The 17,160-nt window shown below is 38.5% G+C and overlaps 1 protein-coding gene across 6 annotated transcripts in view; it reads left to right on the top strand.

Annotated features, from left to right (window-relative positions):
• The window catches only part of TRIP12 (thyroid hormone receptor interactor 12), a 97,774-nt gene that overhangs the window by 44,571 nt on the left and 36,043 nt on the right, over positions 1-17,160 (top strand). For all 6 annotated transcript variants that reach the window (XM_026664458.2, XM_026664431.2, XM_087965102.1 and 3 more), the window contains 11 exons: positions 1,249-1,385; positions 6,168-6,251; positions 10,410-10,505; positions 11,038-11,186; positions 11,687-11,722; positions 12,007-12,102; positions 13,280-13,372; positions 13,546-13,707; positions 13,964-14,032; positions 14,117-14,282; positions 16,919-17,036. In XM_026664458.2, the coding sequence (XP_026520243.1) occupies positions 1,249-1,385; positions 6,168-6,251; positions 10,410-10,505; positions 11,038-11,186; positions 11,687-11,722; positions 12,007-12,102; positions 13,280-13,372; positions 13,546-13,707; positions 13,964-14,032; positions 14,117-14,282; positions 16,919-17,036 (1,206 nt within the window). The remainder of the gene's footprint in view (positions 1-1,248; positions 1,386-6,167; positions 6,252-10,409; positions 10,506-11,037; positions 11,187-11,686; positions 11,723-12,006; positions 12,103-13,279; positions 13,373-13,545; positions 13,708-13,963; positions 14,033-14,116; positions 14,283-16,918; positions 17,037-17,160) is intronic.

The following is a 17,160-nucleotide window of genomic DNA, read 5'->3' as shown; positions in this document are numbered from 1 at the left end:
GAAGAAATATTTTGAATCAATCTTAATAGATTCTCTATAGTTTAACCTCCATAGTTCTTGGCAGTAAGTACAAGTAGCTCTCAGATTATGACTACTCATTTAGCAATCATTCAAAGTTACAATGGCCCTGAACAAGTGGTAATTTTAACTGCAAACTTCTGGCAATTGCAGCATTCCCAGTCACCTGTTCATGACCCAGGTGCTTGGCAACCTCACACATATAACAGTTGCAGCATCCCACAGTTATGTGATTTGTAAAATTCCCTGCTGGCTTACTACAAGCAGATTCAATGAGGATGCTGGCAGAAGAGGTTGCAAGTTGCTCCTGCCACTTTTTCTCCCAAGGAGACCTGTTGTGGAGTACAACATCTGTAGCATCCCCCCCCATTCCATAACTCATGTGTACCTCCTCCCACTGGCCCACCCATGATGCATAGCATCCACTGACCACCCTTTGCTGGCCTGCCAAAGTGCCTGCACTCTATAATTCCACTGGAAGGCCCTGCAGTCCCCGCCCCCAACCCACCTGCACTCTTTAGCACCTACCATGGCACCTGCATATCCCAGATATCTAATTCCTACCTGTGACAGATGCACACATCCCAGCAGCACTCATGCATCCTCTGAAGCACCTTGCATGGAACTCTTGTCTCTTCTCACTTAATGATTTGTGCCATCCTGGGGTTACGATAGCTACCTGAATTACTGTCACTAAGTGACATGGTCACATAACATTGTGCTTTATGACCTTAGCAACAAATGTTCTGGTCCCAAATGCTGTCATAGCCCGAAGACTATATGTAGCATTGATTTGCAGATGAAACAATCAATTGCTTTTGATTGGAAGCTGCCCAGAGTGACTATATAAATGTTTTAAATAAATAAAATATAATTTAACAGAAGATTTAAAAAAATTGAGGTGGCATCTGAATTATTTATTGACCCCTAGCTCCTACTTCAGTGGGAGGGTTTTTTTAAAAAATGTATCAGTCTAAATCTTTCATTTGCTATATAGATTTTGAAAATAGATGGGCATTAACATGAAAGTATTTCTCCATGAACTAGGTTGTTAAAGGCAGCTAAGCCAAGATGTGGTGATGTTGATGGTATACTTTTTATATATAGTTGAAGTATTTTTGAACATATAGTGAAAAAGTACTACTCAAGAACCTTTAGGGTTTAATTTGAAGCCATTATAAACTGAAAACATAATCTAGAAGGTTTCTGATTGTACCTGTTTTTTTTTAGTCGGCGAGGCTCTGGCCTGGGCAAAAGAGGAGCAGCTGAGGCTCGCCGACAGGAGAAAATGGCCGATCCTGATAACAATCAGGATGGTGTTGATTCTTCAGCTGCACGAGCTGATGAGGCTCCACAAGGAGCTGCAGGTAAGGAAAACAAATACCTATAAGTTGTAGGTTACTTTCAATATACAGTACTTTCTTCTAATGGGGTGCTGGGTTTATCAGGAAATACTGTGCTAGAATGGATTTTACTAGTCATGTGTACTCCTTGTAAAGTTCATGGGTTGAGCACAAGATGGCAAGCATTCTCTAAAGTAGGCCTTCTTTTGTTGGAATAGTATCCCTCCAGAAATACAGAAATAGACATATCGTTTACATTCTCTAACCAAGTTATATAGATACTATTTCAGTATACCTCTATCCCACTTAATAGTTAAAGGCATCTATTTTTTGTTTTTTACTGTAATTTTATTACTTTTTTCCCTCTTCCTGTTGTAAATTTCCTAGAGTCCTTGAGGATTTGAACACTTTATAATTATTGTTAATAAATTAAGTATATAAGCATTTTTTAAAATTTGAATTATAGCTATCCTTAACTTAACACTGTTCATTTAACGATGATCTGGAATTATAATGGCCGTGGAAAGGGTGCTATACAGGCTGTAAAACATTGCTGGCCATTGCAAAATGTGACATTACCACTCCTGCAGTCACGTGATTGAAATCTGGATGCTTGGCAACGGGTTTGCACTTACTATCAGTTGCCAAGCACCCTGCAGTTATCTGATAGCTATTTGCAGTCTTCTCTGCTGGCTTCCCCAGAAAGTTAGTGGGGAAGCTGGCAGGGAAGGTTACAAGCTGCTATCTGCTGAGAAGACTCCCTCTTGACTTTGGGAGATTTGCCAGCTGAAAGGAGCTGAACTCCCTCAGCAGAGCTCATAATGGAGCTCAGATCCTAAAGTTTTCATGTTCTCATTCTACAACTTGGTGAGAACAGTTCCTTCCAATGCATGGAGGGGAGCATAATTGCTCTGGCAGGATAAAGAAACAGAGCTCAGATCCTGAAGATCTGAATTCCTTTCCTGCAGCCCACCAAAGGAGTTCTCTTCCACATACAGGGGAGCTGAACTTGGCAGGCAGCTCTTTCAGTCCATCTCCTTTATAACCCAGGAAATTGCTTAACCACTACTAATGGGAGTGCCGGGATGAAGTCATTAATCATGTAGGCCTCTCACCTGATGATTGCTTCACTCAATGACTCTATAGTAACTGAGATTCTGGTCTCGATTATGGTCAAAAGTTGAGGATAATGAAATAGCTTTTAAACCTCTTATGTGTTCTGATAAATATAGGACTTTCATATCTAATCTACTTTCTCTCTCTCTCTATATATATATAAAAGCAAAATACCTCTCATGCATCATCACAAAATCTCCAGAACCGTAAAGCCTACAAACTTGAAATTTGGCACATATGTTCCTCTTGGCTTCTAGGTGCTCACTAAGAAAGGATTTTTTGAAATGACCATCAGAGCATTAGTATTTCGAATATTATTATTAACACGCTCTGATGCCAAGGAGTTCCTCACTTGAAAAGAAATTTGTTCCAAATGCAAAACACAAGCAGAAGAGAGGAGTTTCAGTTTCGCAGCACCAAGCAGCTTTAGTACAGAACAGTTGAGTTAAGCCACACCAAAGCTCCTTGCTGTCTCCTTGCTCATACAGCAAATACTGTTTCGGTTTCCAAACAACCTTCAACTCTCTCACATACTGACAGGACGCTAGTCAGATGAATACCGATAGATGCTGGTAGGCAGAGGCAGAATCCCCCCCCCTTATTTTTCTCCCCAAAAACTAATCACATAGTTTCATAGTGAAGCATAGGTATAGAACTAGTTGATGATATGAATTGAGCTTATTTAAACAAAGAAACAATTAAAAACTTAATACTCACCATTTCTAAAACATTGTAGATGTTTAAAATAGTATTTTGAAGTCTTGTTTCTATATTTTTAAAGACAAAATTACATTTAGAAAGCACTAGCTGCACACTGATCGCTATGTAATTGATAGTATTTCTAAGTTCTACAAGAATATACTTATTTGATTGTCCATCTCAGGTGCCTAATGGATCTTCTTGGTGTGAGAATACTTGATTCCTCCCCATCCCCCAAAGTTACAGTGGCAATCATTTTCCCAACATTTTTGTGGCAGAAGATTTAGTAGCATTCTGGAATATAAAACAGAATTATACCGGAGTGGTTTTCCAAGTTTCTCAATCCAGAGTTTTTTCCTTTTCCTTACTGGGGAGCTTTGGAAGATGAAGCAACAGAGAAAAGGCCTGTATTTGACTGAATACAGATGTGAACTCGGGTTTGAGACTATACTGTGGCAATAAACATGGCAAAAGATTAATTTTTCATGCTTTTATTATGTCCTTATACTCCTGGCTGCTTGTTCTGCTTAAACTGTTGTGGCTCTTTGGAGGAAAACAGGCTAAAATACCATGTTTTCAGTCACTGTGTGGGGTTTGTGGGTTAAAATCACTCAGATTCAGTCTTAAGTTGAATGTTAACTGGTTGTTAACTGGTTAGATCCTATCAAGATAATTTTGCGAGATTATGTGGGATTATTTTAAAGGAGTCTCTTAGTCTGTTAGTCCTGATTTCTGCAAAATCAGCACAGCTACTTATGTCTTGAATCCCCATTCTTTCTTCTGGCTGATAAAAAACTCCTAAAGTGTGACAGAATGCTGAGTTTGGATGGTAATGAATACTTTTTGAAGGAAATGTGATTGTAAGGCATCCAGAAAGTCTCCATGATATCAATCACTCCGAGACACTTCTTGCCTTGAAGGAGGCCTGGTGCACTCTGTGATCAAGAAGCCTTCACTTGACTCAGTATTTTAGATTAGATATTCACTTGTAGCCTTCACTTGACCCAGCAATTTAGATTAGCTATTCACCAGTCCGTGATCTTTTCTTCTGGGAGAATGTTATTGAAAGTTTGAGGGTTGATGGGTCCTGAGATTGGATGGAATTCTGGAGAAAATAATTTATTCTTTTCAGTCAAGGTTTAGGCTCAGGTACAGAGAAATGAATTCAAATTGGTCTCTCTCAAGAACAACGTGGAGAAATTAAACGGCCTGGTTCTGATTGATCTCTCAGTGGCTTTCAATATAATTAATCATGGTATCCTTCTAAACCATCTGAGAGATTTGATATTGGGGGCATTGTATTATGGTTCTTCTTTCTAAGTTGTGATTCAAATCAGTGATGAGGATGAGAGAACCAACCTTGAAGCTGCCTATTGTGGAGATATGTAAGGTATGATATTTTCCCTCTTCCTATTTAAGACCTAAATGAAGCTGCTCAGGGTGGTCCCTACTAGGATAGATTCAGGTATCACAAGTAAGCAAAGGACACTGATTTGTATCTTAATTCTGGGCTGAACAGAAGACATTGTTTCCAGAGATATTCCATGTTTAGGAGAGGGTCACACTAACCCAATCAAAGTGGGTTGATAATCTAGAGGTCCACTTAAACCCAGGGTGTCAACTGGCGGCCTACGGGCTGGATGTATCACACGTAGGCCACGTCCATCCCAGCTCTGCGAAGGGAAAATAGTCACAAAACATCATGTGACAGCAACATGATACCATGAATTTGAAACCTGTGTCTTAGACTCTAGGAGACTAGCACTTGGAATGTGCAGAACATGGGGGCATAATTAAAAGAGAGATCAACCTAGAATCCCCACACAGCCACAAATGAACTTAGTCCATTCCTCCCCTCCCCTGAATTTTACTATGCTTATGTAAGAGATGTTAACTGATAGTTAATTTTGTTGTGCATTGTCATGATTTAGCAATTAATTTAATTGGTCCTTCATGTTGGACCTGGATTTTTCTTCCTGACATATTCTCTTTCTAATAATATACAGTTGTTCAACATTTTATCATTGAAATTAAAAGCCCTTATCACTAATAATTACTTTGGGATGACAGTTTTTATTGCTTGTTAAGTGAATATAATATTTGAGAATGGGAAAATATCTCAAAAGAACCTTTAACTGGTTTTTAGGGTCTTTAGTACAGTTTAAAAGGAGCCAGGGTTTTTTCCCTAGAGTGATCCCAGTTAAATACATTTTTATCTGATATATTCAATATATGTTGATAAAAATACTATTAAATACAGTTAAAGAAATTAAATTGTTGTCAATGTGCGATCAATAGGCTTATTTTCTAGCTTATTTTCTGATTAAAACAGAATAATGATTGACATTGTAGTTTTCTATTTTTGGTTAAGCTGCAATCTTACACATATTTAATAATAAATGAAACCCCATTGCAATCAATAGAACTTAATTCTGAGTGTACACACATACACACACATACACACCAAAATCACTGCATTTTGCTTCTTGTGGAAAAGTTTCTTAGAGATGTGAACATGTTCCTTGATTTTTGTGGGAGACATTTCTCTACAATAGTAATTTTCATTCTTTTTTGGGGTGTGTGCAGATGTTATACCAATCCTTTTTGGTGTATATTTCAGATCTATATACTATAATTTCAGATCTATCAAGCCCTTGTGATAAACACTTGACTCTGATCATATTTTATAGAATTGTCAGATTTCTGTTGAATTGTTTTTCCTTATTTCAAATAAAAATCATAATAAGTAAAAAAATTCAGAATGTTTCAACCACATGCGTGGTTGAAAGCATAAACCGGCTGTTCAAGTGCAGTCTTTCCATACTGTGTAAGTCAAAACTAAAAATAAACCTGCTGTTTTGTATGCCCATTCCAATTCCTACTGGGGTTGTTAAAGGTTTTTGTTGACAACTTTGGAAGAAAGATTTCTAAGTTTGTAAGTATGTAAGCTGCATGATTTATTAATGCCATTTATTTCGTGTTCTTCATTAGCTTCTAGTTCGGTTGCTGGAGCTGTGGGCATGACGACCTCTGGTGAAAGTGAATCAGATGATTCTGAGATGGGAAGATTACAAGGTACATACTAAGCTTCCATTATATAAATAACAATTTTAAGGTTACAACTCTAGATATTTTTTTAAACATTTGAGCCTTTTCTTAGAAGCCTTTTCTGATGTTCACTTCAATTTTTGTCTATAACTTGAAGAAAATATTTGGTCATTTTTGACCAAGTAATTAAAGGTCTGTTAAAACTAGTGGCATATCAATCATCTTTGGTATAAATGAATACACTGAAATTATTATTATGATTTAAAGAATTGTATTGATACAGTTGTAAAATCCATTTTAGTTTAGGGAAACTTGGTTTTAGAAACTATTTTACTTATGTAGCATCTGATTTTCTCTCTTTAATATTCAAAGGTATTTATTACTAGAGGGACTCCTGCAATCTCTCTCTCTCTCTCTCTCTCTCTCTCTCTCTCTCTCTCTCTCTCTCTCTCTCTCTCTCTGTGTGTGTGTGTGTGTGTGTGTGTGTATATTCATCTGTTCATCTTCTTGGTCTCCATTCTGTCTCAGTGTGTTTTTGTGGATCAAGCCAGTGATTTTGCTTTTGTGGAAGCCATTGGCTGTCAGTACTTTAGTCAGGGTGCATAGTTCAGTCTTTATGTGTGTCTTATCTGCCAGGCATTTGATTCTGGCAATTAGTGTTTTGGCCACAGAGTTTATCTGTGCTGGGTGGTGGTGGGATTGGGCGTTGAGGAAGCGGTTGGTGTGTGTTTTCTTGTATATGGTGTGTCCTAGTGTGCCATCGTTTTTTTTGTAAATTAGTATATCTAGGAATGGTAGTTGTTTGTTTGTTTCCATTTCCATGGTGAATTTGATTTTGGGGTGTGTGCTGTTTAGGTGTGTTAGGAAATTGTTTAGGTTTTCTTTCCCATGGGGCCAAATAACAAATGTGTCATCGATGTATCTTAACCATAGTTAAGAAACGGCTGTAAAAGTCTGACTCACAGACGAACACTATACAGAAGCCTGATGATGGCAGATGAGATTCTGCCGAAACGTTGCTACAACTTCAAAAGCACAACTATAATGACATGGGAAAATACCCAAACAAAGCTGTATACCGTATATATACTCGAGTATAAGCGAGTTTTTCAGCACATTTTTGTGCTGAAAAAAACCCTCGGCTTATACTCGAGTCAGATTCCCTCTGAAAAAAAATGGTGTGGAGCTCCGGAGCTGGGCAGCCACTTCCCTGCTTCCGTGTTTCCTTTGCAACTTTTAAGCATGGGGGTAATCGGAAGCAGAAAAGTTCTTGCATGAGGATATATTGTTTTTTTTTTTTAACTGTTTTTAGGGGGAAAGACCCACCGCCATGTGAGAATGCTCAGACACGAAATCTATCCGCCCGAAAATAAGTGTGTGTGTGTGGGGATTTTTAACAGAGGGAAGATGTAGGGAGGAGGCAAAAGCGACGGAAGATCCTTCAGGGGAAACTGAGGGGGAGACTCACCCTTGGTCCAGATGAGCCCCCTTCCCCGCCCCTAAGGAAGCAGAGGCAGCCAGCAAGGGCAGGCAAGCCCCACTTCACGGACTCCGTCCGTCCTCGCTCCCACCCACCCACCCACCCACCCAAAGCCACGAAGTCCCCCAATCGCGCAGCCCAGAATCGCCCTCCCCTCAGGGGGCAGCAAGGATGCCCGGTGTTTCCCGAGACAAGAAGCTCCGCCGTGCAATGAAAGCGCCCTGGCTCTAGGCTCGCGGGCTCAGAAAACAACATGAGCCGAGGTCGCTTCGGCTCCGCTCAGCTTCGTTTCCTCAGCCCCAGCTGCTTTCAGTCCGCTCGGGAGAAGGTGGTGGCGGCGGCTCGCATTGTTTTCTGAGCTCTAGGCTCTAGGGCTCAGAAAACAACACGAGCCGAGGTCGCCGGCTCCGCCCAGCTTCGTTTCCTCCTCCTCCTCCCTAGCGGACTGAAAGCAGCTGGGGCTGAGGAAACGAAGCTGAGTGGAGCGGCGACCTCGGCTCCGTTGTTTTCTGAGCCCGCGAGCCTAGAGCCTAGAGCTCAGAAAACAACGCGAGCTGCTGCTACCACCTCCTCCCCCTCCTCCCGAGCGGACTGAAAGCAGCTGGGGCTGAGGAAACGCGTTGAGCGGAGCCGGCGACCTCGGCTCGCATTGTTTTCTGAGCCCGCGAGCCTAGAGCTCAGAAAACAATGCGAGCCGCCACCACCTCCTCCCCTCTTCCCGAGCGGACTGAAAGCAGCTGGGGCTGAGGAAACGAAGTTGAGCGGAGCCGAAGCGACCTTGGCTCGCGTTGTTTTCTGAGCCCGTGAGCCTAGAGCTCAGAAAACAACGCGAGCCGCCGCCACCACCTCCTCCCCCTCCTCCCGAGCGGACTGAAAGCAGCTGGGGCTGAGGAGACGAAGCTGAGCGGAGCCAAAGCGACCTCGGCTTGCGTTGTTTTCTGAGCCCGCGAGCCTAAAGCCAGGGCGCTTTCATTGCACGGCAGGAGCTTCTTGTCTCGGGAAACACCGGGCGTCGTTGCTGCCCCCTGAGGGGAGGGCGATTCTGGGCTGCGCAATTGGGAGACTTCGTAGCTTTGGGTGGGTGGGTGGGTGGGAGCCAGGACGTTGACTTTAAGTGCTGCCGACCAAGTGTTTCACAAATACCAGTGGGACCTCCGTCCACCACCACCCCTCCTCTTTTGCCTCCTTCCTTCTGATCAATCAGGTTTTCCCAGTATTTGCTCACAGCTGCGTGCTAGGCGTTGAACGCGGGATTTCTGATTCCCCTTACACGCGCGTGGATATGCCGCGGGGCGTTTTCTTCCAAACGCCCCACAGGCAGAGAACACTGACTTTCATGATAGTGAGATCATTTCCCAAATTAATTGATTCACTAACCCAAAGAAGAAGATGTTGATGACAGTGGGAGGCGGGTCAGTCTCCTTGCACGAAAAAGCAAGAGCCGTTCTTATGATCTCTCTCTCTCCGTAATACAGTCAAGCCCTTTCCAGCATGCGCGATCCACCCCGCCGCTTTGCCTTGCAAATGCAAAAACCCGGATTTTGCATTTGCAAGGTACAAAGCTGCGGCGGCAGATCGCGCGTGCTGGAAAGGGCTTGACTGTATTACGGGAGAGAGAGAGAGAGATCATAAGAACGGCTCTTGCTTTTTCGCAAGGGAGAGAGTGACTCCTGCCTCCCACTGTCATCATCATCTTTGGGTTAGTGAATCAATTAAACCTTTCATGATAGTGATATCGTTTCCCAAATTTCCCTTAAATCAGGGAAGAAATCACAAAAAAACCTTTGGACTGAGAATAAGCCTGTTCCTACTATGCCATTTTTGTTCACTGCAGTGTGAAAAGTGTGAAAAAACACACTTCTTTTTCTTCATCTTCTTGTTCTCTATATACTGGTCTCTTTCAAAGAGGAAATTGTGAACATCAAACTTATTCTCAACTGTCCTAGTGAAAGTTTTTATTGGTATCTATTTTTATTTTTGAAATTTACCAGTAGCTGCTGCATTTCCCACTCTAGGCTTATACTCGAGTCAATAAGTTTTCCCAGTTTTTTGTGGTATAATTAGGTGCCTCGGCTTATATTCGGGTCGACTTATACTCGAGTATATACGGAATATAAAATTTTCTTTAGAACTCAGTCCCCTTTTATTCTCAAAATGTTTTCTGTTCACCTAACCAAAGTACACAAGGGTTGGTGGAACCTAGATTTTGTTTGTACTCTTATTCTTAACATTCTTGACCATTGTCATGTCTATTAACATTATTGGAAATCAAAATCCATTATTATTCATAGGGATGTGAATTTTCCATTCAAATTTTGCTATTTTTAATATGGAAAAAGAGCAGGTTTCCTTGATTTTGGTTTAGAAGAGTAAAGGTAAAGTAGGATATATCTAACAGGACAATTTCAAAATGTTACAAAATTTAAAACTTTGTGCAGAAACAAAAAGATGTCTGGCCATTAAAACAGCATGGTAATAAATTACAAAGTGACATTCAAGAGAAAATTGTTTTATGTCTAGGATTCTATAAAAGTGAAATATATAACTGGGCCTAATAATTAATCTTTTAAAAATGAAGCATAAGTTTCAATCATATAAATGCTACAAAATGAAAATTTATATTATGCAAATTATAGCTTGTAATATAATACAAAGAGAGTTTAATGCATATTAACTGGTTTTTTATTTACCTTTTTCATTTCTAGCTTTGTTAGAAGCTAGAGGACTCCCTCCACATCTGTTTGGTCCTCTTGGTCCTCGAATGTCTCAGCTATTCCACCGAACAATTGGAAGTGGAGCTAGTAAGTAAACTGATTTGTATATTTCACAGTACTTTATGATAGTGAGTCTTCATTTTATAGGATTATAATCAAGCCCTAAATTCTTATCAAATACTGCCTAGTAGATTAACTTTCAAAAAGCAGTAAAGACTGCCCCCCTCCCCCCCCCCGGTTCTAGGATATTGATGAAGTGGCATGGGGTAATGATGAATGAATGAATGAATGAATGAATTTTATTGGGTTCTTATTGTGATTTTTAATAAAGAAAAAATAAAGTTATTATCTATTTTAATCAAATATCTATGAAAAAATAGCAATAGCAGTTAGACAGATATATTGTTTCATAGTGCTTTACAACCTTTTTTAATAATCTGTGTCCTCCTTTTACCAACCTCAGAAGGATGGAAGGTTGAGTCAACTAGTGAGCTGGTGAGACTTGAACTGCCAGTAGTGGGGGACCAAGCAGAATTAGCTGGTTCCCCACTACTGGCTCTTAATATTCCTTTCTTCCTTCTTTCCTCCCTCCCTCCCTTCCTCCCTTTCTCTTTTTTAGGTTCTAAAGCTCAGCAACTTCTACAAGGGCTTCAGGCCACTGATGAAAGCCAGCAGTTACAGTCGGTGATAGAAATGTGCCAGTTATTGGTCATGGGCAATGAAGAAACTTTAGGAGGTTTTCCAGTCAAGAGTGTTGTTCCAGCTCTGGTAAGCATATTCATTAATTTATATCAACTTTTACCTTTGGTTCATTGTGATTTCATGAAAGACTAAATGGATCAATTGAAATATGTACATAAATGGAAGCAAGTTTTCCCCCATGTTGTTACTTATTTGAAGGGGTCTATAGCATAAAAAGTTACGAGCTGTTAGAGTAATTCTTAAATTGTCTTAAAATAACATAGCAATGTACCTAAAATAGAAACATAAATTGTTCAGGGATGGGGAGATGCTAAATTTTAGAAATACTTTTTACTAGTCTTTCTTGGTGACAGCTGTAATTTTTGTGGTATCTAATTGTTGTCTGCTCAATATAATACAATGCACACTTCATTAATCTATTACTAAGAGTGCTAATAGGCAAGATTGTATAAACTGTAAAGACATACCCCTAATACAAATAGATTTGCTACCTTAAGCTTTTGAAGAAAAGGGGGAATATAAATCAATAAATAGAGTAAAGATTATTCTTTTTCTATGATTTACAGATAACTTTGCTACAGATGGAGCACAACTTTGACATTGTGAGTATTTCATCTTGAAAGTTTGTACACCCTACATTTTGAGGACAAATGTCTAAGTGAGCTACTTATCTTCAGAGTTAGTTTCATGATTAGAAACATTTTGTCTCTAAAATAATCCCTATGGGAACGAGCAGTAGGAAGGGGAAATATTGATTTAATGTTCTGTTTCTGAGCTTCTTTGGAATTTCTAGTAAGCCACATTATGAAAGAAAATATTGTGTCAAAATAAGCAAACTTTTGGTGTGATCTGACAGGACTGCTTTTGCATTTGATTGCTTTCACAGATGAATCATGCTTGTCGAGCCTTAACCTACATGATGGAAGCACTTCCCAGGTCATCTGCAGTTGTGGTGGATGCAATTCCTGTTTTTTTGGAGAAGGTAAAACTAATCAATCAAGAATAGCAATAACATTGTCAATTAATGTTCTCAGAGTCATTGTTCATTGGCTATACTTTATACTGGCCTGTTTGTGGTACAGGAATTGAGAATTTCCTATAAGTTCTTTTGAGAAGTAAATATATTTTTAATGTATATTTATAGCTGAATATTCTTAATCGTTTTTTCATGTCTAGTATCATTTAAGCCTTAATGTCATGTACAGTAGGGATAGAACAGGAGCACTATAAAATATAGAACTATATATAGTTTCAAAACTATATATGAGTTTTGAAAAAAAATTAAATATAGAAATGTGAAGTCTGTCTAATATTGATCAGATAAGTCATAAAATTTAGATTTTTTTTGCCTAGTAAGCTTTCTACATGTAGCAGTTATCCAAGCATTGTTTATTTGGGCCTAAAGGAAACTTGAAGTATATTCCTTGTATCCTTTGTACAAAATACTTTTTTTGTTTCTGTTTTAATCCCAATTATCTTTGGCTTATTTAATTGTTTTCTTATATTTCTTCCTGATTTGTAGCCAAACATATTATCATGATGTTAATATATATTTATGATACAAGTGAATATCTTCTCCCCGAATCTAGTATAAATTCTAGTAGATCAACTTTTTAGATCTAGATCAGTGCTTCCCAAACTTTTTCCTTCTTTACCTGAAACTATTAGAAAGTCCTTGTTATCCAATATAGGTAAAATATTCTGAATCAATTTAAATATACCTCTTGTGATTAGGTAATTGTTTTGTGTGTTGTTCTCCGAAGAGAAACCACTTTTATCTAATTTTGGGTAATTCATCCAAGTTTGGAAAGGACTATTTAGATCTTTTTTCTAGATTTTGAGATTATCCATGTGTGTCAGAGGGAATGGCAGCTAATGATAAACACTTAGAATAACTAATGGGTGCCTTTAATCATAAATTCAATTCAGGAAGTAGTTTTAGTTTTCTTTTAGAATTTCTGGTCCTTATATACTTTAGGTTTCTTGGTATTTTGGAATGTCTTTTAAAAACTGCTAAAATGAACGAGAAGAAAAATAAGAGTTGAAAATGTAAAAGATTTGTTACGTAAGATGAACATTGAGCATTTGGAAATGTTTGCTCTTGTAGACAATTATCTTAATTCATTGCATATGACTTAAATAATTTTCATTTGTTCTAGCTTCAAGTTATTCAGTGTATTGATGTGGCAGAGCAAGCATTAACTGCCTTGGAGATGTTATCACGCAGACACAGTAAAGCTATTTTGCAGGCAGTAAGTATTGCTTTAAATTAAAAAAAAGTTATTTTTATAGTGATCATAACCATAGTTTTCTGTTCAAGCAAATAAAGACTCCCAGAAATCTCTTCCCCCCATCCCCTTTCCCTCCCTGGATGAGATGAAGTATCTTTTGACCCAAACATTTTTTTTAACTTTTGTTTTTATAGGGAGGCTTAGCAGACTGTTTGCTGTACCTGGAGTTTTTCAGCATTAATGCTCAGAGGAATGCATTAGCTATTGCTGCCAATTGCTGCCAGAGCATCACTCCTGATGAGTTTCACTTTGTTGCAGATTCTCTTCCATTGCTTACCCAAAGGCTAACCCACCAGGTTGGAAAATCTTTTAAACTGTTGTAGGTTTAAGATTTTCATGTTGTATACTTCAAGATATTTCATGCAAAATTTCCTGTAATTCTAAATGATAGTGAGTTCCATTATGGGAGAAAATATCAGCCTAGCTTTACAGCCAAAATAAAAAAGCAACTGTTTCAGTTCTTAGTGAAATTTTTCAGGATTTTGGTTCTTGATATGTGTGACATTGTATATTTGTATATTAAAACATAATATTTGTATTCAAACCGTATAGGATAAAAAGTCAGTAGAAAGCACTTGCCTTTGTTTTGCACGTTTGGTGGACAACTTCCAACATGAAGAGGTAGCGTCTTTTTACTTTTTCAGCACAATCTTAAAAAGATTTGCTTATATGGAGTATTAATAAATGTTCTTTCTTTTCTCAAAGAATTTACTGCAGCAGGTTGCTTCTAAGGATTTGCTTACAAATATTCAACAACTCCTAGTAGTGACTCCTCCAATTTTGAGCTCAGGGATGTTCATCATGGTGGTGCGCATGTTTTCCCTAATGTGTTCCAACTGTCCTATGCTAGCAGTTCAGCTTATGAAGCAAAGTAAGTTCTTGTGTCAATTTTTTTTGTTTATTAGCTGATAGTTTTTATAGATGAAGTTCAATGGATCAGTAAGTGCCAAGCTGGGGAAAGGAAGATGCAAAATTATTTTTAAGAAGCTGACATGGGTACTGCAGCACATTTCTTGACATCAATAAAAAGTTTATTGATATTAGCTGGGAATAAAATCTTGTAGGCCATTACGTAGCAAGACCATTCTAGCAGTATAGAAAGACAGTAACATAATTGTTAAAGCTGAAAACAATAGAATAAAAGCAGGTTAGATGAAAGACAGATAAAGTGAAATGAGTAATATTTTTAAAATTTTGGCTCTGGAATGTCATCATACTGGGTGCTATGTGAACTCCTTTGGCAATGGCATTTAACGGCGCACACACAGATACACATGAAACAACATCAACAGAAACAACAACATCTTCAAAAGATTAAAATTCACAAGGGAAGGAACCACCCCCCCAACCATAGTACAGGTGGTCCTCAATGTAAGACCACAATTAGGACCGGAATCTTGGTCAATAAGTGAAACAGTCATTAAAAAGTTGCCCACATGACTGCTTCTCTCAACCACTACAATCCCGTCACTCCCGATTGTGATTGTTAGATGCCAGGTAAGTTTTGTGGGGTGACTCGAGGATAGGGGGGGATCCTGGAGGCTTCACTCAAGAGCTGAAAATCCTCCCTGCCAAAATCCAAGCAGGATTTTCAGCCACTGAGGGAGACACAAGCATGGCCTTTGTCAGGTCTCCCAGAGCCTCCTCTGACATACCTCACATTCTTTACCTTACCATGCTGCCTTTCTGCTTAGATTTTGGCTCCCTCTCATTGGGCACTGGCTATAAGAGCTGCCTGCCAAGGGAATTCAGGTCCCTTTTAGCCAGCCCTCAGAGGCAAGAGTGAGTCTTTTCAGCAGGTAGCAACAGTTTGCCACCTTCCCTGTTGCCATACATCAAATGCATTGTACAAGCAACACAGACCAGTACAACCACATGGCACAACCATAGTACATGAACCAATGAAAGGCCTCTAAATATCTTAAATAAACCAAATTATCCAGTAACCAAAGAAAAAAAAAACAGAAGTGATGTACAATACGTATAAGAACTATAACAGCCACTATCTAGGACAGACAGAATATACAATGAAAATTCCTAAACTTTAGAACATATGGGAAGACTTAGCCATAGTTTCAACTAGAAATCTATGAATATGCTAGATCAGGTTAAATCCAAAAACACTAGGGAATTCCTGGAAGCTTGGCATTTAGACAAATCAGGAGGGGTAAACCATATATACCTACCATTCAAAACAGACAATAAAAAAAATGAACAGAACACTCTTTGCCAGCAATCAACACCCAAATAAAGAAAGATTAAGACAAACAAGCAGTAAACAATACCCTAATAAAGGGATTATCAACTCAGACAAACAAGTAGTAAGTAATAGGAACTACCAAGTACTAAGTTTTATTTAATGCGTAGCCTTAGAAAAGAGACTCCAAAGATCTGGGTGATAGATATCAGTGTCATGCCAAGTAATGAAGGTGTTCAAAGTACAAACTATTCGTTTGAATTGGGCCCCAAAAATTACGAATCAGGTGTCAGAAGATTGGGGGAACTAAAAGAAAGTAGGACCCTAATACTAAGTTTCTACAAAAGAATACCACAGCAAATCACTTGAGGTGTTAAAAAATACCATCAGGATCTTTATTACCTCTCAGTGACATCTGACAGACCATGAAAGCAATTTCTTTGTCAAATCCCAGCCTAATATTTGACTGAAATAGATCAAGAAAAAAATTATAAACTTTTAAAACATGAACTGGAACGGGATGTCTATATGCTATTAGCTACAGAGAATGTAATGGGGAAAACATTGTTCTAATGCAGGGGTACCTTTGACATAATCAAAATTCAACAGCTTTCACTGCACTATTTTGCAAAACAGTTGTTGTTTTTCAAAAATTAATGGATGGAGAGTAGAATGAACTGGTTTAAAGTAACTATTGACATAATTGCTTTTACATAAATGCTTCCTTCCTCTTCTTCCTTTTTCTTCCATTATGTAAATGTTTACATTTCCGAAAAAAACCACATATGTATATTTGTACAGAAGAGCCTCATTCTTTAGACACTTGCCTAAACAAACAGACCAAAAGAAAATAATGCCTATCTTGCAATGGGTCATATATTTCTGCCTTCAAGGGCATGTGAAGTAAACAGTATTGTGGTTTGGCTTTTTTTCAATTGTTGTGTCTAGGTACCTAATTCATGTAGCTAAAAATTGGGTTTGCAAAGCATATTCAAATTATTTATGTTCTGACATTGCATTTGTTTGTTTTATCAAACACAGTTGTTTATAGGCTATTGATTCCAGCAGATTCATGGCATTTTACAAGTGAATTTATGGAATATCAACAAATAATCTAGGTTTGCATAAGGCACAAAAAACCCTACCCTGCCCTAGATGTAAAACTAGCATATATAACCATTTTCCCACAGATATTCCATATATTAGGAAGATTTACATCGTGTAAATCTGCCTAATATATGTTTTCAAAGCAACATGTTAATTATACATTATAGCAGAATAATATTCTAATTGTATGGGTTTTATTAAAGATATTGCAGAAACTCTTCACTTTCTTCTTTGTGGAGCCTCAAATGGGAGTTGTCAGGAACAAATTGATCTTGTTCCAAGAAGTCCTCAAGAACTGTATGAACTTACTTCACTTATCTGGTAGGTTTCACCTGAATTATTATTCAGTTTTTGTCCGGGATCATATTTCATAATACCTAAAATGAGATGAATGCTGTTACTAAATCACACATTTACTGTTAAAATGTTGACTTGTTCTTTTTAG

Source organism: Notechis scutatus, chromosome 4 (genome assembly GCF_049901735.1).
Source record: "Notechis scutatus isolate UNSWTSFEM ecotype Mainland chromosome 4, rNotScu1.2, whole genome shotgun sequence".
In the NCBI taxonomy this organism is placed as follows: domain Eukaryota; kingdom Metazoa; phylum Chordata; class Lepidosauria; order Squamata; family Elapidae; genus Notechis; species Notechis scutatus.
The sequence above is the reverse complement of the archived record's forward strand: the minus strand, read 5'-3'. Positions and strand labels throughout refer to the sequence as shown.